General features: G+C 47.4%; 2 protein-coding genes across 2 annotated transcripts; one reads left to right on the forward strand and one right to left on the reverse strand.

Moving 5' to 3' along the window:
• The first annotated feature begins 1,282 nt into the window (after positions 1 to 1,282).
• On the forward strand, positions 1,283 to 6,078 carry LOC146593918 (uncharacterized). Its single transcript, XM_085308436.1, is given in 8 exon segments — positions 1,283 to 1,557; positions 1,908 to 2,081; positions 2,738 to 2,779; positions 3,207 to 3,291; positions 3,895 to 4,033; positions 4,286 to 4,431; positions 4,768 to 4,974; positions 5,395 to 6,078. Coding segments are annotated over 8 exon segments (1,752 nt in total).
• Positions 6,079 to 13,569: 7,491 nt separating this feature from the next.
• On the reverse strand, positions 13,570 to 19,941 carry ZBTB2 (zinc finger and BTB domain containing 2). The gene is made up of 2 exons (XM_085308420.1): positions 19,052 to 19,941; positions 13,570 to 16,845 (listed from the first exon to the last, which is right to left on the reverse strand). The coding sequence occupies exons 1-2, from the start codon at positions 19,255 to 19,257 to the stop codon at positions 15,483 to 15,485; spliced, it is 1,569 nt and encodes a 522-aa protein (XP_085164546.1). The 5' UTR covers positions 19,258 to 19,941; the 3' UTR covers positions 13,570 to 15,482.
• Between the last annotated feature and the right edge of the window lie 2,762 nt (positions 19,942 to 22,703).

The raw sequence follows: 22,703 nt of genomic DNA on the forward strand, positions 1-22,703 counted from the left end.
TCCCAAGGCACTGCTCTTGAGATTCCCAAGCAGAGAGAAGCTTGGAAAAGACCTGGCCAGAAAGCAGGCAAAAAGAGCAGCTGGAGCCACAAACAGCTGAGCGCGGGCAAGGCGGAGAGCATGCAGATGTGCAGGCAGGTGGAAGGCTGGAAAGGCTTGGGTGTCATCTAGAAGCAAAAACTTGTTCTTATTCAGCGACCAAATTCCTGGTACAGTTGGTAGCCTCGCTTCGAGGTAAGCTCCTCTAATGCTTTCCCTGACAATTTTGTATAGTTTGTTGCAATTGATATTACTAAGCTTAACTAGTTTGAGGAACATATTCCAGAGTTCCTTGTTTCAGTTTGCAATGTAGATTTTGGAATGCGACTCAGGACCTTATCATTTCCACTTTCCTGTACCACTGCTCCATGGTAAGTTTTTCCATCATACCTATGTAGTAGAGAGTCAATGTGCCATGTTTTGCCCTTCCTTGTCCACACTGACACTGCAAGGAAGTGTTTGTTCAGCAAGGTGGGCTGAAATGGACTTGACTCTGACTGGGCTGAAGTGCCCTTTGAGGACTCCCCTTCAAGAGGGGCAGCAGACATTGCGGAGACCATGGCATCAGAGGGCTCACCCAGAAAACTGCTGCACATTTMAAGGAGCCTTTTCTTTTTTATTAAGTTTAGGTTTTGCTTTTCCTAATAGGAGTCATTTTGGTGTACACACTTTGGACAGGCTTGCCCCTGCACTTCCATCGGGAATAGTCACATGTTAAACTAAACAGAATCAAAGTGAGAAGACTCTTGCTGCTTTTGCTTTCCAGAGGTGCCTTCCAAAGAGCCAAGGGAGCGTGCAAGAGGGCTGCCTGTGGGGTGTGAGAGGTGCATTTGTGGACGGGCGCTGCTGCGCATGCTCTGCACCTCAGCAGAAGCAGGAGGAGGAGATGTGGCCGTGGAAGTCGGATGGGGAGAGGCAGGAGGCAGGGTCTGGGCCGCAAAGGGCGGTGTGCAGACAAGCTCTTCAGGCATCCTGGAGCAGAAGCGCGGGGGAGCTTGCCCTCGCAGGCTCCCCTTCCCGCCCAGAGCTGGCGGCCCCAGCCCTGCTTGAAGCAGCCCCTTGTCCCGGCCGGTGCACCACAATGTGCTGCAGCAGCTCCCGCTGTGGCCTCGGCCCTGGCCACCAGCGTCCCTCCGCAGTGCAGCTTTGTGCCGGTGCAGGGCAGCGTGCAGGGACTCAGGCTCTCCGCCTCGCGGCACTGCCTGCCACAGCGACGCTGTCTCACGTGCCCCAGTGCGGCACGATGGGGCAGGCGAACTGCTGCGCTGCAAGGGGCGATGCCAGCCCTGCTCTCAGCACGCAGGGACGGCCCAGGGCCCTTTCCTGCGGGGCTTCTCGCCCCCGGCTCAGGCTCTTGGGCACGGGAGCCTCGCAGCTCCTGCAGCCACTGAGCTCCTTGGTGTCGAGCAGGAGCCCCGAGCTCCTCCTCAGCAGCCGCGTGAAGGTGACACGGCACCAACGGATGAAGGACGGGCACCTCCTGCTCTTCTCCGACGCCATCGCCATTGCCATCTTCAAGTAAGCCTGGCAACCACAGCCAGCCTCCCCACAGCCACAGCCTCTGCCAGCAGCCCCAGGGCCCTGCTCCTCCCCACGGCTGCTCCCGCCGCATTGGAAAGGGCCTCCTTGGGGCTGCCTGCACAGCAGCCGGCCCGCTGTGAACACGCGCTGCCTCATGTTAACTCTGGCAGAGCCGCAAAGGCAAAGCAACACGTGCTTCCTCGGAAACCTTTCTCCCACCCAAGGCTTGGGGTGGCTGTCCCAGGGCTCTGCTCCCAGGCGATGGCTCTCCCCGGCAGCACTGCTGGCTGGGGCTCCCCCACAAGGGCAGCCACCTCCAAGGCAGTCCCTGCTCTTCCTCCTGGCAGGTGGGGCTCCACCTTCCTGCTGAAGCACCGGGTGCCTCTCAGCGAGCTGTGGGTGCTGTGCACCAAGGAGGTGGCAGCACGCCAGCGTGAGGAAGAGGAGGAAGTATTTGGCCTGAAATGCAGGAATACCCTCCTGCTCGTCTGGCCCACCAATCTGTGTGTTGTCACCTTCAGGTGAGTCTTGAGGACATGGCACCAGGCCATGGCAGGTGCCCAGCGTCGGGGCTCTGTGGGCTTGCTGGGGCTCAGGTTCGGTGGTGTGGAGGCCCCACTTTGGTTTGCAGCCCCCATGAGTTGTTGAAGGGCAGCACAGGAGTGCTGGGTAAGGCAAAGCCTTGTGCCTTCCCAGGAAGGGAGGGAAGCAGCCTCACTTGCACGAGGGGCAGAGCTCACACAGCGGGGCCGGCTCCTGTCCTAGGTCCCAAGAAAACCCCCCAGCCTCTGCCAAGCACCACGGGCTCCCTGGGAACAGCTGCTCCTGGAGGAGAGTTTCCCTTGTGAACCCCTCACGCTGCAGCCCCCTTCACGCATCCCTCCTGCCCGGGGACTTGCCCTTGGCAGCTCTCTGCTCTTTACCCTGCCTGACCACTACAGGGGCTTTTGCTGCCCTGGACTGAGGCCAAGAGAGAAGAGCAGAGGACAGAAAGAGAAGTGGGTCCCCTACAAGCAGAGCGGAAGCCAGAACTGTGGGCGAGCTGCTGTGCTGCCCCGCGGGCCTGAGCCCCATCCCTGGGAGTCTGCCCACATTGGGGGAGCAGTGCTTGGGGCCCATGTCTGTCCAAAGGATGAGGAGCAGCCAGGTGCGAGGCTCTTTCTCCTGTTGTCCGCAGGTCGCAGGAGCTGAAGGAGCTGTGGCTCAGCCTGATGCTCAGGTAATGCCCCGCCAGGCAATTCAGCCTGCAGAGTCAAGGCTGCAGGCGGAAGAGAGCTCCGGGGTGAGCTGCCCACAGCAAGGCAGCCGTGGAGGTCGGGGAAAGGGAGAGCCGCTGCGCTGTGCAGCTCCTGGGCACAGCCCTGTGAGTTGCTTAGCTTTGTGCTTGCAAAAGAACTCCAAGGCCGTGGAGCTGTCACCACAGCTCCTCGCTGCCTTGGGTTGGACCCCGAGCTGCTGCTTTCTCTTTCTGCATGGAAGAGGCCCCTAGCCAGCAGGACCGGGGGTGTTACAGAGCGGTGCTGCCAGCGAGCGCGGTGGAAGGTCTCGTGTGTTAGGGTCGCATGGGAGCGCAGGGCTGGCTGCAGGGGAGAGCAGGGAGGGCTGCCTGTGACAGAGCTCTTCGTTTGTCCCTGCCCTGTGCCCAGGCAAAGCCGAGGAGCCCAGGAGACCATGGTCACCCGACTGACCTCCCTTCGGTTCCTCATGAAGGTGGTCATCTTGTATGGTCCTGTAAGTGTCCCGGGGGGTTGCACTCTGGCCAGAGCTCCACAGGGCTTTCAGGAAGAGCCCCTGGGAGAAGGTGCTCCCGTTGTCTCTCTCTTCTCCTGCCCAGTCAGTGAGGCTGGCTGCCAAGACCGTTGAGTCTTTGATTTTGAAGGAAGCTCCCTCTGCTCGGGCCCTTGTTGGGTGTTGGTGGGAGGTATTGTAGCACAGTGGGGGAGCAACTGCCCGGGGGGTGCCCAGGGCACTGCGGTGGAGGGTAGAGGAGCTGGCCGGCTGGCAGAGCAGGGGAGGTGCTCGGGGCTGCCCGCTGCCTGCCTTTGCCTGGGAGCAGGCAGAGTCCTTCACGGGTGACTCTGGGCAGCCCCATGCGGAAAGGGCTGGGCATGGCTGGGAGCACACGGGTCACCAAGGGCTCCCAGGCAGCTTTGGGAGGGAGTGTGGCAGGGCCCAAAGGCATCCAGGCACTGGCTGTTTCCTCCCCAGGCAGCCTGGGAGCAGCTCCCTGTGGCAGGGCAGAGCACGGGAGAGCAGCCTAAGCCCCCTCGGGCACCTTCTGTAGCATTTCTGTAGCAAGTCTCTTGTGATGCTCTTGTCCTCCCTCCTGCCCAGCCTTACTCCCTGGAGCTTCAAAGGCAGAGAGAAGCAGTGGGACGAGCAGTGTCCAGAGCGCGAGCGCAGAGGCAGAGACAGATGCAGCCACTGATGCCCAAGCCTGGAGCAGGCAGAGAGCATGCTGAAGGGCACACAGGTAGAAGGCTGGCGAGGCTTGAATGTCATGCCCCGGCAATACGGAGAACACGGCCTCCAGCCTGGTGGAGGAAGTGCCAAGCTGGCGTTGGGCTTGGCGTTGGCGTTTGGTGCTTTCCTGCACAGAAGTCCTTTTGCTGCCCACTCCTGGAGGCAGAAGGCCCTGCCAAATTGTAGCTGTCAAAAGCACGACTTTCCATGGAAAGCTAAAGAGAATCCAGGCTGCAGCATTCCTCATGCTTTTGCTTTCCAGAGCTGCATGCAGAAGAGCCTCTTGAGCGTGTAGTGTTGGTGCACACGGCAGGATGGCAAGGGGCGCTTCTGGACACACCATGCTCTCCTCTCTCTGCCAGAAGAAAACCAGGAAGGGACGCGGCCACACAAGTAGGCCCAGGAGAGGTAGGAGGCAAAGTCTGCTCCGCAAGCACTGTCACAAGGTGTCCCACGGACAAAGCAAGTTGCTCCTGCAGAAGGGGGGTGGAAACGTTGGGGACCTTCTCCTCACAGAAAGCATAAACACACGGTCTCCAACGACTGCTGTGAGGTGCCGGGATCACTGCAGCACTCTGGAAGGTGCTTCTGCATATGCAGTAGCCAGGTGCTGTCAGCTCCCAATTACAGTGTTGAGAAGTGCTCTCCCCTGTAGAGCATCCGGGGCGAGAGGAGCTGGGAAGACAGAGGTGAGCAGCGCAGCAGTGCAGGGGAGAGCTCTGCCTCTCCCTGGTCACCTCCAAGGTAGCTGTGAGGGGGGTCTGTGGCGTTGCCAAGTCCCTGCGACAGGCTCAAGCTCCCGCTGGTCCATTGGTGCTGTATCGCCCGGCTGTGTTTGTGCTTCCTGCTGTAGCTGACCCGGGGCCCCCACCTGCCCTTCCCAAGACTACCTTGAGCCCAAGCTCCCCCTCCTCTCCCAAGAATGCCTTGAAGCAGCTGCCGCTGAAGCAGGTGTGTGCTGAGTGAGGTGGCTGCAGTTCCTGCAAGGGAGGAGGTGGGAGGTGCTGTGCTTGAATCTGGGGGCGCAGAATCCRTTGCCATTCAGGCTGCTGCACAGAGCAATGTGACCAAGGACGTTCTGTGATACCGTGGGGCACGTATCCAATGGTACCTCCATTCCTGGGCAGAGATGCCACTGCAGCTGAGCTTCCTCTGCAAAGGGAGGTCAGACATGGCCCCACTACCTCAGCTTCAACTGTGCAGGAGCCCTGGTGCCTGTTGCGCTCCTAGCCTCTTCCCAAGCTGCCCTTCGTCATCCCTTCCTGGCTTTGTCTTTGGTTTGGGTGCTGCTGGCTGCCCCTTCTTTTTTGGTGCCCTTTGTTTCCTGAGCTGCATGTCCCTTCTTCACATTTCTGTTCCCATTCTGCTCAGGTGCAAAACAGAGATGCAGGCGAAGCCTCTGCCTTGGGGCCTGCAGGCGGTGCAGGCACTGCAGCTGAAGTGCCTGTGCAGCTTGAGGACGAGCGTGACACCCCCTGCGAGGGACCAGAGCGCACAGAAGCAGTTGCTGTTGCGGTCCCTGGCACGCCGGCGGGAGAAGAGGCAGCTCCTGCCTTGGACTCACCAGGCCAAGTGTACGCTACAGGAGTTCCTGGTGAGGCAGCTCAAGGCCGCGGTGCAAAGAAAGGTCAAACACCAAGCAGTGTATCTGCAGAAGAGCCAGTGGAAGCAGAAGATCTTGTAGAAACCTCCAGCGTTGGGCATGTGCTGAGTGAAGAAACGGAAGGGGAGTGAGTAGTGGAAAGAGCACAAGGCGGAGGTGACTCTGGCACACTGGAAGCTGTGAGCGGTGATGAATGTTCCTCACACGCTGTGCAGCAAGAGTTTTTACCTGTGCCAGAGGAAGGCCCTGGCTCAGACCCCGCTGGAGCTGAAAGCTCRGAGGCAYCAAGAGTGTCCGTGCCAGCRCCAGCTGCAAYRCTTGAAGATCCTGTTGCTGCCGAAACCGTGACGCTCACCAGCTCGGCAGCTGAAACATCAGAGCCCTTGGCAGCCAGGCRTGGGCAAATGGCTCCTGAAGAAGTCCCAATGACGACCTTTTGTTGGGTCCTGTGATAAAAGGCTCTCCTCTCCACGTGCCCAAAGGAGCAGAGGGGGACAGTGACAGCAGGGGGAACAGAATCACCTCCCAGGAGAAAGGAGCACCCTGGCCCCACTCCCGTCTTCTCATTAAACTCCGTTCCTGACTATTCCCCTGGGTGAGGAGACTCTCTCTTCTTTGTGCATGTGTGCGTGCAGGTGTATGTGCCAGTGCTGGGAGCGGCAGCAGGGGCCACGGGGGGCCTGCGCGTCTGTGGTGCTGCTGCCGGAGCGCGTGAGGGTCCGTTTGTCAGTGTGTGATGGCTGGCAAATATCAAGGCGGACTGGGCAGCRAGTAGAAGAGTCTTGGGGACAGCATCGAGGTGGCTGTAAGTGTGGGCCAGAGGGCAGGGCATCCCAGCCAGTGTGTGTTGATGTGTGTGTCCAGCCGTGTGTATAAGTGTCTTGTRCAYGTGTGTGCCTGTTTTGTGTGTGYGTGCCGTTTGGGAAGAGCTGCTCATGCTGGCCGCTGGCTGGAGTTGGCACTGTGGGGCTGCGGCAGCCCTCATGGCCATCAGGCAACTGCTTTCAGCACCTCTGAACACTGCTGACCACTCATGCCCTGGGACTACAGAACTCAACAGAGCAGGAACACCTCAACCTTGTGTACCTCCTGTATCTATGAAGAAAAGCCAGAGGAGAAGCAAGAGTTGCCCCAGGGTGTTGGCAGTCTGAACAGTGTGCTTTTCCTCCAGTGAACATTCCCTCTCTCACCCACCTGCACTTGGGGAAGGATGCTTGGCCATCTGTGACTCTGAAGTGTGCCTCTGTGCAGCCTGTGACTCCGCAAACTGTGCTGAACATCATCCCAGCAGCTCTCAACAAGCCTGGAGACAGCCAGGGCTGGTCCTGCTTCCCCTCAGCCTTCTACCTCTGTCAGGTCATGCAGGAGAAGCAGCAGCATTTCCACTGCGCACAACTTCTCCATCACCAACTTTTCGGCTCCTCACTCTTTCTCCTGGGAGCAGTGCCAATCAAGAGCCTGGGGGACACAAATCACCTGCTGGAGGTTTACGTCCCCTTCCTGTCCTGCTCTCCTGAATCAGCCTCGGGATGCCCTAGTCAACACTCTTTCAAGGAGCAAAGTGACACATCTTGGCATTTAGGAAACCAGGTGCAAGCGGTGTGCACCTGCACAGTTCCAGTTGCAAGCCGTGGCTTTAGCTACCTTTAGTGTAGCTCTTCAAAGAGAGGAAGGGCTCTGTCTCTCACCCTGCAGAACATCTCTTTCCGATTGTGAATATGTGTGAGAGTGTGTCTGTGTGTGTGTATATATGTGTAAAAATGTATAACCTGAGAGCCATCCATGACCTTCCCACAGGAATGCCCATATGCTCAGTGTGCTCACCGAGATGCTGAGAAGGGAAGAGGCAGCAGCTTGCTGGCACGGGAGCAGAGGGTCTTGTCCTGACTGCTGAAGAGTTGGCTAATGCAGAATCTTTTCACTGTAGATGATAATGAAGTGTAGGGAAAATATATTTCTTTTCTATCCCCTTTTCAGTAATTTATAGTATTTTAAAATCCCAAATCAGATAAGAATTCAAACTAGTGTATATGAGTATGTTAATTATTTATCAGCAAGACTTCTGTCATTTAACCCCTTAAATCTAGTAATAAGGGTGTCAAAAATCAAAGCCAATTAGTAGGGGCTGTTTTTTTCATTAGGAACTTACTCCAAAAGAAAAGTTGGACATAAACTTCATTTATTAAAGCTGCCCTGTAAGAACTCTTTTTGAGATACTCTTACTCTTAGAAATTATGTCTGAATGAGTCCAAGCTACTCCTTTTTTTTTTTTTTTTTTTTCTTCTTTGCAGTTTCACCAACATGCTTTTACAGAGGGATCTGTGTGGGAATTGCTTTAATGGATGTCATTTGTAAGAGCTTTGCTGGTCAATTTTCCCAAGTAGGTGATGTATTTTAGTCTCCCTCTATTTTGCCTCAGAATTAATCCTAAGTCCAACAGAAGTAGCAAGGCTTTTAAACTAACTCTTTGGACTAGGTTTCTGTAAGGAAACTCCTACTGGAGACCATCTTGGCCCATTTCAGTCCTCTACTAGAACTTTAGAATCCCTTTTTTTTAAAAAAAAAAAAAAAAAAAAAAAAAAAAAAAACTTTAAATACTATTTAATCACAGATTCACAGAATCGGTAAGGTTGGAAAGGACCTCTGGAGATCATCTAGATCATCTAGTCCACCCCCCCTGCTCAAGCAGGGTCACCCAGAGCGTGCTAGACAGGGTTGCATCCAGGCGGGCCCTGGAGATCTCCAGAGAAGGAGACTCCACAACCTCTCTGGGCAACCTGTGCCAGTGCTCCGTCACTCTCACAGGAAACAAGTTCCTCCTCATATTCAGGCAGAACTTCTTGTGGTTCAGTTTGTGCCCATTGCCTCTTGTCCTGTCACATGGGACAACTGAAAAGAGTTTGTCCCCGTCCCCTTGACACCCTCCCTTCAGGTACTTATACACATTGATAAGATCCCCCCCCCTCAGTCTTCTCTTCCCCAGGCTAAACAGGCCCAGCTCTCGCAGGCGTTCCTCATAGGGCAGATGCTCCAGCCCTCTGATCATTTTCGTAGCCCTGCACTGGACTCTCTCCAGTAGCTCCATGTCTCTCTTGTCCTGGGGAGCCCAGAACTGGACACAGGACTTGAGATGAGGCCTCACCAGGGCTGAGTAGAGGGGCAGGATCACCTCCTTTGACTTGCTGGCAACACTCTTCCCAATGCAGCCCAGGATACCACTGGCCTTCTTGGTCACAAGGGCACATTGCTGGCTCATGGTCCACTTGTCATCCACCAGCACTCCCAGGTTCTTCTCTGCAGAGCTGCTCTCCAGCAGGTCAGCCCSTAGCCCRTACTGGTGTGTGGAGTTATTCCTCCCCAGGTGCAGGAACCTGCACTTGCCCTTGTTGAACTTCGTGAGGTTTCTCTGCACCCAATTCTCCAGCCTGTCCAGGTCTCTCTGAATGGCAGCACAGTCCTCAGGTGTGTCAGTCACTCCTCCCAGCTTGGTATCATCAGCAAACTTGCTGAAAAGGCATTCTGTCCCTTCATCCAGGTCATTGATGAATAAGTTGAACAGGATGGGACCCAGTACTGAGCCCTGGGGAACTCACTAGCCACAGGGCTCCGACTAAACTCTGCACCACTGAACAGGCCAAAGTCTGCTCTCCTGAAGTCCAGGGTTGCAATGCTGCTTATTGCCTTGCTTCTTCCATGCAGGAACCTGAACTCCACTATCTCATGGTCACTGCAGCCAAGGCTGCCCCCAAYCTTCACATCTCTAACAAGTTCTTCTTTGTTGGTTAGGACAAGATCCAGCAGGACACTCTTCCTTGTAGGCTCCTCCATTACCTGTGTCAAGAAGTTATCGTCGATGCACTGCAGGAGCCTCCTGGATTGTTTGTGCCTTGCTGTGTTGTCCTTCCAGCAGATGTCAGGGTGGTTGAAGTCCCCGATGAGAACCAYGGCCTGTGACTGTGAGTCTACTTCCAACTGTCTGTAGAAGACCTCATTGACTTCCTCTTCGTGGTCAGGTGGCCTGTAGTAGACATGCACAACAGTGTCCCCCATGTTAGCCTGCCCTTTGATCTTCACCCATAAGCTCTTGACTGGCTCCTCCTGCACCCCTAGGAAGAACTCAGTACATTCMAGTTGCTCTCTCACATAAAGAGCAACTCCACCACCTCACCTCCCTGGCCTGTCTTTCCYAAAAAGCACATAGCCGTCCATGACAGCGTTCCAGTCATGAGAGCTATCCCACCCTGTCTCTGTGATTGCAATGAGATCATGGCCCTGCGACCGCACACAGATCTCCAGTTCCTCCTGTTAATTCCCCAGGCTGTGTGCATTGGTGTACAGGCATTTCAGAGAGGTAGTTGTGCATGCAGGTTTCCCAGGAAGGGTGTAAGGGGATCCCCCATAGCCATGTCTAATATRCACATCCCCAGCTGCATGTACCCACTGGAGGTCTCCCAGCCTGAGTTGTGTTTTATTGACTACCCTCTCTCTTTAAGTCTCTCCTTTCCCCATCCTATCTATCTAATTTAAAGCCCTCTTAACCAGGCTGGCCAACCTGTTGGCAAAGATACAGGTGCCCTGCTTAGTGAGGTGGATACAATCTCTCCCCACCAGTTGCTGATCTTTAAACAATGTCCCATGATTGTAGAAACCAAAATCTTGTTGCCAACACCAGCAGGACAGCCAGTTGTTAATCTGGATAATTACTCCTCCTCCCATCCTTTCCCCTCATTGGCAGCACTGAGGAGAAGACCACCTGGGCTCCCAGACCCTTGACCACCATGCCCAGAGCTCTGAAATCCTGTTTGAATGTTTCCAGTTTGCTCTCCATATCATTAGCATCCACATGAAACAGCAGCAGAGGGTAGTAGTCTGATGTGCGGACCAGCCTTGGCAGCCTTTCAGGGACATCTCGTATCTTAATGTATAATAATCACTGCATGCGAGATTTCAGGTAAAAAGACAGACAAAATGTTCTTCACTCCAGACCCTTCCTGCCCCCTTTGAAATRGAGTAGTCACATTTAGTGAGACTCACCTCAGTCTGTCCTGTGACCTTCCCTTTGACACAGCTTATAGCAATGCTCCTCCACTGTCGAGATTACACGACGACACCAAATTTCTCTTAATCATTCTGTTTCATAGTTGTCTCTACAAATAAACCAATGTGCTTTCCTGTGGGCTGTGATAGCCCTGGCTACGCTCGCTTCCAGGACTGATTTCTCTCTGCTAACTGCCTAAGAGCATAGGACTATGTGGGCTTTATTTTTGCTTGTGAGAAGTTTGCACACACTTTCTTTTTCCTTATGGACCAGAAATAACCTGCAAGTAGAAACTGAGCAGTCCTAGCCTAGAGCACTTGAGARCACTTGGTTGATTCTGTCAAGACTGTAGGACTAATTTTATGTTACAAACACAGAAGCTCCTCTTCATGAAAGGGATGGAGTCACATCCATGGCTTTGAGCTTTGCACTGATACATAAAGTGCACTGAAGAAATATTAGAGAATATATTTGTTCTGCCTCAGCTGGAAGATGCAAAACTTGCAGGATGTAAAAGAGATGTGTAGCTTTACTGACTCCAGAGAAAAGCAAAATACTGGATGAGAACACAAAGCTGCCAAAATGTGTGACTGCAAAGGCATTTGCTTATTGTSTCACAAACAAGAGTCTTCACAGGACATGATGTAGCTGGCTTAGGGCAACCTCTGCTTTTCTACTTTGTTCAGAGCCCGCACTCAACTGCTGATACTCCTGTCCTGGCTGCAAGTGGTATGGCACACATGGAAGTAATTGCGTGCTTGAATACCTTACAGGCCTTCAGCAAGCTCTTGGGCATCTTCAGACCTCTGGTGTTGTGCCTCCCAGTTTGGCAAATAGTGACTATTAGACACTAGGCTAGGGTAGGACAAAGTTTTTTTTTTTTTTTTTTTTTTTTTTAAAAAAAAACAACCTTTATCACCAGTGTTGAAATCGACATGTTAAATGGCATTTGTTTTCTTTAAGTAGCCTAGATACCCCAATCATTCCCAGCTATGAAGTGTTTTGCTCTGTAGAAACATTGTTGTCTTCAACGAAGCAATGAACAAGAGTAGATGACTGAACTCCAACTTAACTTCAAAATGAGTTCCTCTTCAGCTGTATTTGCTTTCTGAAGACTAAAAGGTGTGCAAAAACCATCACATCAACATACTTTAGCTGAATTAGTAATGGGTAGTGTTGGTCTTCAATAGCTAGTGTTGAAGATAACCAAAAGATATTACTCTCCAAAAAGGCAGAAATACCTTAAGAAGTATCATCCTGCTGTTAAGCAGATTGGGAAAAGCATTGCAATTGTGATGCCACAGGACATCCTACCACCTGCACTTGTTCAGCTGTGTGTCACATTGCCTTAATCAATTTTAAAAGATTTTGCAACGTCAAAGGAGTTTTACTTAAAGCTAATACAAAGAAATCTACTTTTTGTGTGATGAAACCTATTATTTTATGTGATTTGGAGTGGAACCACTGTAAAGCGGATTCTCTAAAAATGAAGACAGCAACTTAAGTCCSTACAGTGTGAACATGAACACAGCTTAACATATTCAAAAGCTGTAACACTAACATTTTCTAACGAATTCTCCCTATGAAGAAGCAGAAGGATTATCAGACCAATGACCAAAAAGACATAATACAAAGTTGACAAGAAATACTTTTTCTTTTGTAGTGGACTGCTAGCTTAGCTTTCAGAAATGATAATTATTTGCTCTTTCTGCTGACCAAATACACCTGGATTTATAGGCCCTTAGTACTTCTGAGGTCGAGGCAGAGGTATCTTATTAAGTGACATGCCAGGGAATTTAACTTTGAAGTTAATGTATGTTCTTTGGGAACACAGTGGGGATAAAAGTTCCAGACCTAGATGATGGCATATTTCACTCAGATTTCAGTTCCTAATTGTGAAATTATTTCTTTTCTGCACAGTGTTATTTCTTAAGAATGAATTTTAACAGGTGCACCATCTCTGTTGAGCTTGCGTTTTCACCCTTCTTGCAGCAGCAGTGCCATCATAAGCCTCCTCTTCCGCTGGCTGCTTTTTTCCTGCTCACACAGCACCTTCTTTTTGTGCCAGTGCACAAGTTTGCAGGCCCCATCATTCACCAGAGGTGGGAGGGACCTGCCTGAGTGGGACTTACCACTTTGCGCCGCTTTGCCCTGGATGTCTTCAGCAACAACACTAGCTTCACTGATCCTCCTGCCTGCTTGTTCCTGCCCTCACACAACTCATGAGTCATGTAACCTCTGCAGAGCTAAAATAAGGAATTGATTTCACTGAAAAACAGCATTTTCTTTTTTTCTTTTTCTTTCTTTTCTTTTTTTTTAAAGACAGGTGGCTTTTCAGGGGAATCAGTTCACTCAGCCCCCTCAACATGTAACTGAGCAAACATATTTTCCAAACAGCAAGAAGGAGAGGTGAGAGTAGGAACAAGATAAAAACCAGGGGCTGCTATCTAACAAAAAACAGCATGGCCACACATACACTTTGGATATAACCAGACTCTTGGGGAGTTAAGCCAGGAGCGCGGGAGCACACTTACAGTTCTTAAAAGATCTTCTTCCTAAATAATAACTAGTAGCTAGGGTGGCAACACCTTTAGCTGCTGTAGTCATTTTAGAAATGACCTTATGTCTATCCTCTAAACCACAGCAACTTCAAAACCCTGCCCATGCCCTGAATAAGGAATGATTTCCTTCCCGCTCTGCACACACTGTTCCGAGTGCATTTCAGACTTAGTGAGGTGAAATAAGAACATATTTAGAGAAATGACATTGGTAGATGGAAGATCCTAAAAAGGCTTTAAAATGGGCAACACTAAAATAATTCAGTAAGTTTTTTTTTAACCTCAAAACACTTTTATACTTTGAAGTAAAATCAATCGATTTCAGATCATTCTATTACTCTAATACAATATGGATAATCAACAGTACTTATAGTAAACTTTACAATAATTAATATCTTGAAAAAAACTTGAGAAATGTGCAGTGACCCTTTGTGCTAAATCCTGTGTTTGGCTTCAGTAAGCTATTTGTTCATGTATGAAGAAGGTTTCACTCTGATATACAGGATACACTGCTTGAATTCAGTTACAGTTCCTTTAGAAGGATCACAATCCATAAACCTTTCATCTTCAACTCAGTAAATCACATCCCATTTAATTCAGTTTTTATTCAATGAAATGATGTATAAAAACTTACAAATTTGAGAACTTAACTATACACAAAAAGATGATATTCAGTTAAACGTATACACATAGTAGAGCTGTGGTTTGTGACTTGCCCTCTCCCACCCCTCCCCCTAAAACACACTGTCTCCATTTATGATGGGGCCCTTATGCTGCCTGCTTCAGCCTTCTGTTGGCCCAGGAACTGCTCGGTGGGCTTCCTTGCTGCTATCATTTGAGCGTTTTAGGCTACTGACAAAAATTCCAGGCATTGAGATAAAATAGTAAAAATCAACAACTTGATTTTAAACRCAAAGATGCAGTGCTATCATCATCAGTAACTAAAACTATAGGATTCATCCTCTCAGTTTTTGCAGACTTTGTCTTGGCTTTGAAAAGAACAGGACTCGCAAAGAGCAAAATTTGCCAGTTCAGGACTACAGATTCACTTTGAAACAACCATGATCCCCTGTTGCTAGCAGGTCTCTGTACTACTTTTTCTTCATCTTAACTTACGCAATTAGACCAAACAAAATCATYGGCATTCCTTGCCTGAGTAAGGCAATAAAGATTCTTCTCCCTCATCTCATCCAGAATGACTCAAAACTGTGCTAACACCATAGGCGTGTGCTGCACCAGGGATGTTACAGGGCTCACCAGGATGTCACTTCTCTAGTTCCCTTTGCATCTTGGCTGACAACACTTATCACATCAGCTTCTTTTCAACAGGCCAATAAAACTGCACACAGCTCAAATTTGGTTAAAAATAATCTGTGCAATGACAAGTTCTGTCAAACAACTAAAAGACTTTTTGGGCTGAATCTGAAAGCAGATGGCCAGTTCCTTAAAAATGAGGTGTGCATTTATTTACCTGTACCAAATAGACACACAAACACTTTCTATATATATAAATATATATATATCTTTATACATACACAGTATTTTTATATATATATATATATATATATATAAAGATTGCCTTCACATTATTATTATTACTGCTACTTGAGTCAAAATTTGACTAAGTAACTGCTTTGCTTGAATCAATGATGCTACCTGAAACAGATACCCAAAGGCATACTTGAAGGAAAACATAAGGCAAAAAAACCCGACAACACCCTCAGCTATTTTTTACTCAGTGAATAGTTTCTTGGATTCATTGAGAAAAATTCTGTTTTTTAACTTACAATCTTAATTAACTTGCACATGGGGTTTGATTTGCCAGATTTTCTCAAAATGCCTTTTACAAGGGAAACTAATACATATATTCTTTGCTCACCAAACTCATATTCTGTTTCTCATTACACTCATCATTGTATCTAAATATGCTTTTTAAGTAACCTAAGCTTTCTTTAAAAATCTATTCAATTTAGATTAACTAATACTATCAACATAGTTAGCTGGATTATTTTTCACACGTTCCTTTGTATTAAAATCAATCATGTTGTGGTTTGATGCAAGAGCTTTTTGTTTGTTTTGGTGGGAGAGGCAAAGTCCCATTTCCTAATGTGCCAGTACAGTTCTGGTTGCTGAAGACAAAGGGTGGGAAGGATGATGGTGGAAAGATGGCTGGGAGAGAGTGAGGGAAGAGAGGGGAGGAAAAAATTGATTTCATAAAAATGAATAAAGAAAGTTTAAAAAATTGATATAGGTTTCACATTCAGTCTAACAACACTGCTTCCTGCTCCTTTTTGATGGAGGCTAACACTGAATTATCAGTCTCTGTGGCTTCCGTGTCCCCACTACCTAGCAGAATGGAGCGATCTTCTTCTAATGTAAAGACAGAGTTTTGATTTTGGCACGAATGTTTAACTACTTCATTGGGAGTTGAAAACGTTTTGTCACACAAGTTACATTTGTAGGGCTTATTGGTCTGTACCAGCATGTTGTCCATTTGACTGCCTTCCTCAAAAGTACAGAGTTCCAGAGTCTGCTTGTCCACCATCGTGTACGTGTCCATGCTCTGGTTTAGGCACACATGTCGGGCAGCCTGGTTAGCCCTACAAAAGCTTTTGTCACAAGTGCTGCACTTGAAAGGTTTGCCGGTGTGTATGTACATGTGCTCCCTCCAGTGGCTTTTCTGAATAAATTTGCGACCACAAATGGAACATTCATATTTCCGTCTTTTTACTTCCCTCTCTTGATCTGCCTGCTCCAAGTTGTCTATGTCTGCAATATCTGAGGGGGGYGGTGTCTCTGATTGCGGCTGCCCATCAATTATTGGGGAGTCTGAGATCTGCTGCAGCTCACTGTCACTAATCATTCCAGCTTCAGGCACTTCCATGGCATCTTTTTCACCTGTGTTGTTACAGAGAGACAAAGACATGTTATTTTCTCCCTGCTGGGAAGAGGTGAAGGGAACTCCTGTGTGAATCTGAAGGTGCTCACGCAAACTACTTCGCAAATTGAACCGGCGGCCACAGAGGTGGCAGGCATAGTATTTTGGGAAGCTTCCATTCCTTTTCATAATGCTTGGCTTGACATGTGCTATTGTGAGTGAAGCAGGCTGTTCATCCGAAGAAGATGCTTCCATGTTGGCTTCTTCTCCAGTGGGTGAATTATTGCCAGCAGCAGATACCAATTCCGGAGATAAGGATGATGGCAACGGGTCAGAAGTGGTCATATTTGTCCGGGTCACTTGTGGTAGAGTTGTAGCTAGCTGCGAGAGCTGTGAGCCCTCAGAAATCTGTTCCTGGTTCATCCGTGAAGTCTGTGGCCTTGGTTCTCGCCCGAGTTTGTCAGTTGCTGATGTAACCTTAGTGGGATGTCTTATCTGGTGATCTGCAATCTGAATGCCATATAGTGAAGATGCTAATGGAAAAACTTGATCTGGGTGGGAAAAAGTTCCCTGACTTGCAAGGCTGGCCTCTTGAATGAGTGGATATGCATGCAGAAACTTTATGCCCTGTTCTAGTCGAACTGGGTCAATGAGTTGCGGTGCCATCTTCCCAGTGTACATCAAATGCAAGAGATAACTGAAGATATCTGGCTGTATGTCAGTTGCTTTCAAACGGACACATTCACTGAAATGTGAAACAAAATGATCAATAAGAGATACAGAAAGCTTTTTAACGAGATCTAGGTTATTAAAGCATTAATACAAATCAGACACATCGCTGAAATTCAAAACATAGAATCTGTAATAAATATGTTTGCTTAAGGAAATATCCTCACTCTACTGGCGGGAGTAGGACACTGGCAGTTGCTGATCAGTCTGTAACATGTTAACATATTCTGAATGGGCATAGGAAGTGGTTATTTGTCATTCCCAGTAATGATGGAAAAAACATTCTCACATATTGTACTCCAAAATTTCTACTCAGTGTCAATGCCAGAAATGGTTAGTATTACTTAAAAAGAGAGGGCATGTTCCATCAATAGAGAAATGTTCTGACAAAAAGGAGCTAATCTTGCTGGCTAGTTTAAAGATGATATTTTGTTTTCCAGAGAAAGCACCTGGCTTGAAAGATAAAGCTGCCCCATTGCAATCAATAACTTTTTGAACTGCTGTTACGCTACAGAATTGTTGTCACATATTAATATATTTTGTAAATTATGATGGCATTTTGCCCCTTTTCTGTTGGATTTAAACATGTCTTTAGCTAATTAAAACCAGTGAGTCTAAATTCACAATCCATTAAACGTTTCTCAGCATTTAGCCCTGAAAACACCTAAAATTACTTTGGCACTTGCCTCTTTGCCTTACATGTCTCACTAGTGTTTACAGTTACAGTTTTGCAAATGTTCAGTACCACCTTGTCTGATCTGTGTGATGATCCAGAAACCATGCAGGAAAGCATGTGAATTCCCAAAGGATCTGATACAACAGGTATAGTATGAACACATCTAATGCACGAAGGCCAGACTTGTCATAAAGCAGAAGAGTAGCTTCTTTCCTCCAACAGGGAGGAAGAAAAGGTAGCACCAGTGACATGCTCGGCCAGCCTAACAGCCTCCTGCTTACAGCACTTAACTAAGTAAGACACTTGGGTTGTAATGCCCCCTTCAGCCTAAGAGAGTTCAAACAGACACCATCCTGCTACTGGGAGCATGCCCTATCCATCCAGCTTTAGCATACTCTGGATTGAAACACCCACCACTCCTCCACTGAAGCCAGGTCTTTATGTAGAAAGAAAGGCAAGATTCATGGAAGAGGAAGGAAAATCAGGAACATTTTTTTAAGGCATTCAGCTGACACGAGAGAATCTGGGATTCTAACTGCTTTTCTCAGAGTTCCTTGCAGCTCTTTTGTTAAACAAATATTAAGTAAAAGATAGGAATTTCTGAAAAAGATGCGACCCCACACTGCTGTCTAAATGCTCTAACCACAGTAGGCTACTAAGCTGAGGAGGAAATGATWGGCAGTTCATTCATTTATTAATTGAGGTGCATCCTTCTTGAGCTATCCCTCTGACTGCTTTTAAACTCAAGAGCTATTATTCAAATGTAAACCTCTGCAATGCTGCTCTCCAGAGATGATGATATGCTCTTGACGGATCATCAAGACTTACAGATCTGCCTGCACACCTGTCTCAGAAGTGCAAATGTGCCTTTGACCTTCACTTTTACTTTTGGCTAAGAACTCTTACCATCTTCTCACTTAGTAGAAACTTCTTAAGCAAGTTCCAATAATTGGGAAAGAAAGAACAACAGAAATCTTTAAAATAGTTGTTTTCTGTATCTTTCTTATGCCCACTATGTTAAGCTATCTTTAAAAAAACASCAAACCAAACCAAAAATTCCCTTATTTTCCACCACTACATAATATTTCATTATTTAACCTACTTTGGTAAACTTAGAAAAACAAAACAGATTACCATCATTTACATGTTCATTTCCCCAGATCTCTTAGTAAATACTTAGTGGGCTGTGTATAATGTTATGGAAATATCAGGAATAGTGCCAAGGCTGGGCAGAGGACAGTGAGTGGAGGGAAAAAAAATGCAACCGTGAAAAAACAGGATCCCATAAATATTCAAATCTAGGCATTCTATGCTTTTGAAAGATAGAGAACATTTGCTAAATTATAACATTATCATTAATGAATCATAGTTCAGCTTTAATACTTTTTTACTGTGTTTTGAATTGGCAAGTAGGAACAGATTCCAGATTCATTATATGCCATAGTAAGAAGCAAAAAGAACATTTCAGAAGGTTTCAAAATGTTGCTAGACCTCCTTACCTTAGCTAACTGAGCAACATTTCAACAGTTAACCTTTTCATAGTTACCTGGTTTGATGAACAAACAACATCTTAAAGTAGTTGGAGAAAGAAGCAAGGACAGATTTGTGTGCCTTGAAGTAGACATCACCAATAGCAACTGTGCAGTCACATAGGAAACCAAACTCTCTCTGAGCATTTAGCTGCTGCAGCAGAATAAGTCCATGGTTGGCCAAATCCATTTTTTTACACTCTGAAAAGCAAATGACTTTCATGTAAAACGTAACAGTAGATGTACAGATGTAACAGTAGATCTATCTTAACAGGCATCTTCCTCTAATATCTGTATGTAACGCTTTAGTAACACCTCTTAATCCCAAGCTACTATATAAATGATATCTTACGTGTAGGCAAGTATCTCTATTTCATGAGACAATGTTATTCACAAAGGCTTAAATAGCAATAGAGAGAGMCAGTAATACAGAGTTCTGAAAAGGAATGGAGATGGATGTAGACACAGCAAAATCAATTGCTAAGGGAAGGGAGGAAAGACTAATAAGCAGTCAAAACTACTGATTACAAATAAAACTCCCTTACGATTTCAGTCACTTTCACCTATGTGGAGGGGAGAGCCAAGAAAGGGTGGGACCAACTAAAAGACAGTGTAGTACTTTTAATCTGCATTCTCAGTGTCTCTAGCTACTTCATACGTAAATATGAGACGTCCATCTGGCTGAATCCAAAGCCCAACATTAAACAGTTAGGCTTTTCTGATAGTTATAACCTTCTGTTGGCAAATACTAGRCATAGCTTTGAATCTTCTTGAATGAAAACATAAATTAACTGCACRTATTGGCAAACCCTTGAACTACTGGACTACTGGAAAAGCAGAGGCCACTCTTTCCACCCAGCAGCTATTTACTTATTTATTGAGATCAGCTACAGCAGCATTTTTTGAGGATTCTGCATGCCAGAGTGCTTATGCTTATCTACCAAATCTAGAACCTTGTGGGGCGATAGGCCCTGATTCCTCCATTCCTGGAGGTCAGAACAAGCTAGGATAAAAAAAAAAGGGGGGGGGGAATTCTGCAGCAAACTAAGTCAGCCTAATTCAGGGCTACAGCAGTCAGACATGCTCAGAGCACTTCCTTGTGGCAGCTGTTAGAAGGCCATTGCAGAAGAACCAAGTAGGAGCTATGAACCTTTCTTAAGAGTTTGAGGGTGGGCTGGAAGTCAGAATTTCTAACTTTTGGGAAAAACTGGCYAGGGAAACCCATTGGGACAGTTGCATATGGCTGAATGGATAAGTATGTGGCTATTAAGATCAACAGGTGGTAATAAACTTATGAAGAACAAATAGAACTTTGGGCAGAAAAAGTGAAAATAGGAAGTAATGTAGGTCTGTACATGTCTATAAAGCAGCATGAGAAGTCAAGAGAAAAACTGGACAGATTAGGCCCAGAACAATGCACATGACCTACAAGCAGAAAAGAAAAAGAAGGTGAAAGCAGAAGCAGATCAAAACCAGTGGATTTATAAGAAATTTTGTTTTTTCAAAGTTTCATAGTAAGTGAAATTTTAGGTAAGGTGCAATAGTGCTTGTTTCTTTGGTATGTTTAGAGTGTGGCTTTTGGGGAAGGAGAGTAAAGGTGTATTTCATATAGGCTAATGCGTTTAGTCAGAGGAGAAACAAGTATTTCTGCTTGTGGAGAAGGAAAGGATGCCCCAATATTAAAACCAATAGCCAGGCTGACCAAATACATTCCTTCATACGCACAGGAAATCAGAACTCATTTGAGTCAGGAGTGTAAAGGCAAAGAAAGGAACATAATTTAACATACAGATAAACTTTTTTTTTTTTTACAATTGTTTACAATTATTGCAATTAATAAGAAAAATCTAATAAGAAAATAATAATAAGAAAATAAGATCATGTTCCAGCTCTGTTCAGGTCCATCCCCTCCTCTCCCAATCAGTGTCTGGACAATTATGTTTCTACAAACAATATGTTAAAATCTTTTCCCTCCCTCCAAAGGAGAATACTYGCTTTATCAGCAGCAACAAAAATTATCTTTGTTGTTATTTAATCCTGCAGGATGTTCTATGCAGGTATACTTCATGATCTTATGGAAAATGTCCCGGTCTTCTTCTTCTTCTTTTATTTATTTTGTGTGTGTGTGTGTGTGTTTTTACATCTTTCAGATTATTCTGTGCATGCCACACTTTATTTATTCGCCAGTGTTGAGTCTGGCTTTTACTTAGACAGGAAAACTTGTCAGGCAGAAGAGACCATTGAGATGAGGGAACTTCAAGCCAGAAAGGCATTCTTTCCAGCTATTATCACCTCAAGTTCGTGTGTTTTATAGTTCCACCCTCCTTTAAACAACAGCCTTTGCAGCAGCTGAGAAGCTGCTACCCATCACCAGAGATCTAAACAGACCTTTTCACAGAAATGATATGGTGCCTGTATGTGTGCACAACAGCAGATTTTTGTGTATGTTTAAAGGCTTTGAACTGAAGTCACTAAAAGAATTTTAAGAAAATTACACAGAGGAGCRAAAGAGTTAAGGAAACTAGAATCCTAGAATCAGTCAGTTGGAAGGGACCTCTGGAGATCATCTAGCCCAACGCCTGCTCAAGCAGGGTCACCTAGAGCATGTTAGACAGGATTGCATCCAGGCAGGCCTTGATTATCTCCAGAGGAGACTCCACAACCTCTCTGGGCAACCTGTACCAGTGCTCTGCCACTCTCACAGTGAAGTTCCTCAACTACTTCTTCTCTCTTTTATACAGACAGTATGTTACAGGTATGCATACGCTGAAGAACACTACCACCGGCTAATAACAATTATGTGATTAACAGTGGCATGGCTGTATTTCATGTTGACTGATTCACAAATGTGCAAAATATTTCCTGTGTTTTGTGTGCGAACAGTCCTACCATTGCACGGTTGGCAYTGTAGCCTTGATGGGTTACCTTGCTTCTGCTTTATCACAGCTTTGTAATTACGTAATATGCATAACTACAGATGAAAAACCACACTACACTGTATCCTTTCTGAAAACAGATGTTTATTGCTGAGAGCATAAAGTGTAAGACTGCAAGCCCAATTAAATGGAAAAAGACATCGTATCATAAAAGATTGAAGACTCATTATGGATGATTAGAAAGTAGTGAGCAAAGGATCAGCAGTAGGTTGCTCATGAGAAGCTAGCAGTACTGACAGGACCCTGCTGCTTAGCTCYGTGAAACCAAAGCATAATGGTTCTGGATCGGTCTTTAGAAACCTTAGAAAGGTCCTAGATCATCCAGTAAAGCTCCCACGGTCCTTTCAGTTTCCTGACGCACAGCAACACCACCACCGTGCCCACGGCGTCAGCACCTCCAGCCTCCCCGGCCCGACAGCAACCGCCCGCCCTGCGCGCAGCCGCGGGAGCCCCCCGGGACACGAAGCATGGAAACAGACCGCGCTGGAAAACTCCCCGCGACACCAACGGTGCTGCTGGACAGCAAGGACGGAAAGGGAGGAGAAAAAACAAAGAAAACTAAAATAAGCTCCAATCTCTCCAGTCCCGCAGCTCCGCACAGGTCAGCGCTGGGGCGGGGGGCGGCATCCCGGGGCAGCGAGGACCCACAAAGCGCCGGGCCGCTGGCGGCGCAGCCCCGACCTCGGCCCGCCCCTCAACGGCCGCTCTGCGCCGCCGCGCGCGGCCCCGCGCC

This window comes from Rhea americana, unplaced genomic scaffold (genome assembly GCF_003343005.1).
Source record: "Rhea americana isolate MKP2758 unplaced genomic scaffold, rheAme1 scaffold_275, whole genome shotgun sequence".
In the NCBI taxonomy this organism is placed as follows: Eukaryota; Metazoa; Chordata; class Aves; order Rheiformes; family Rheidae; genus Rhea; species Rhea americana.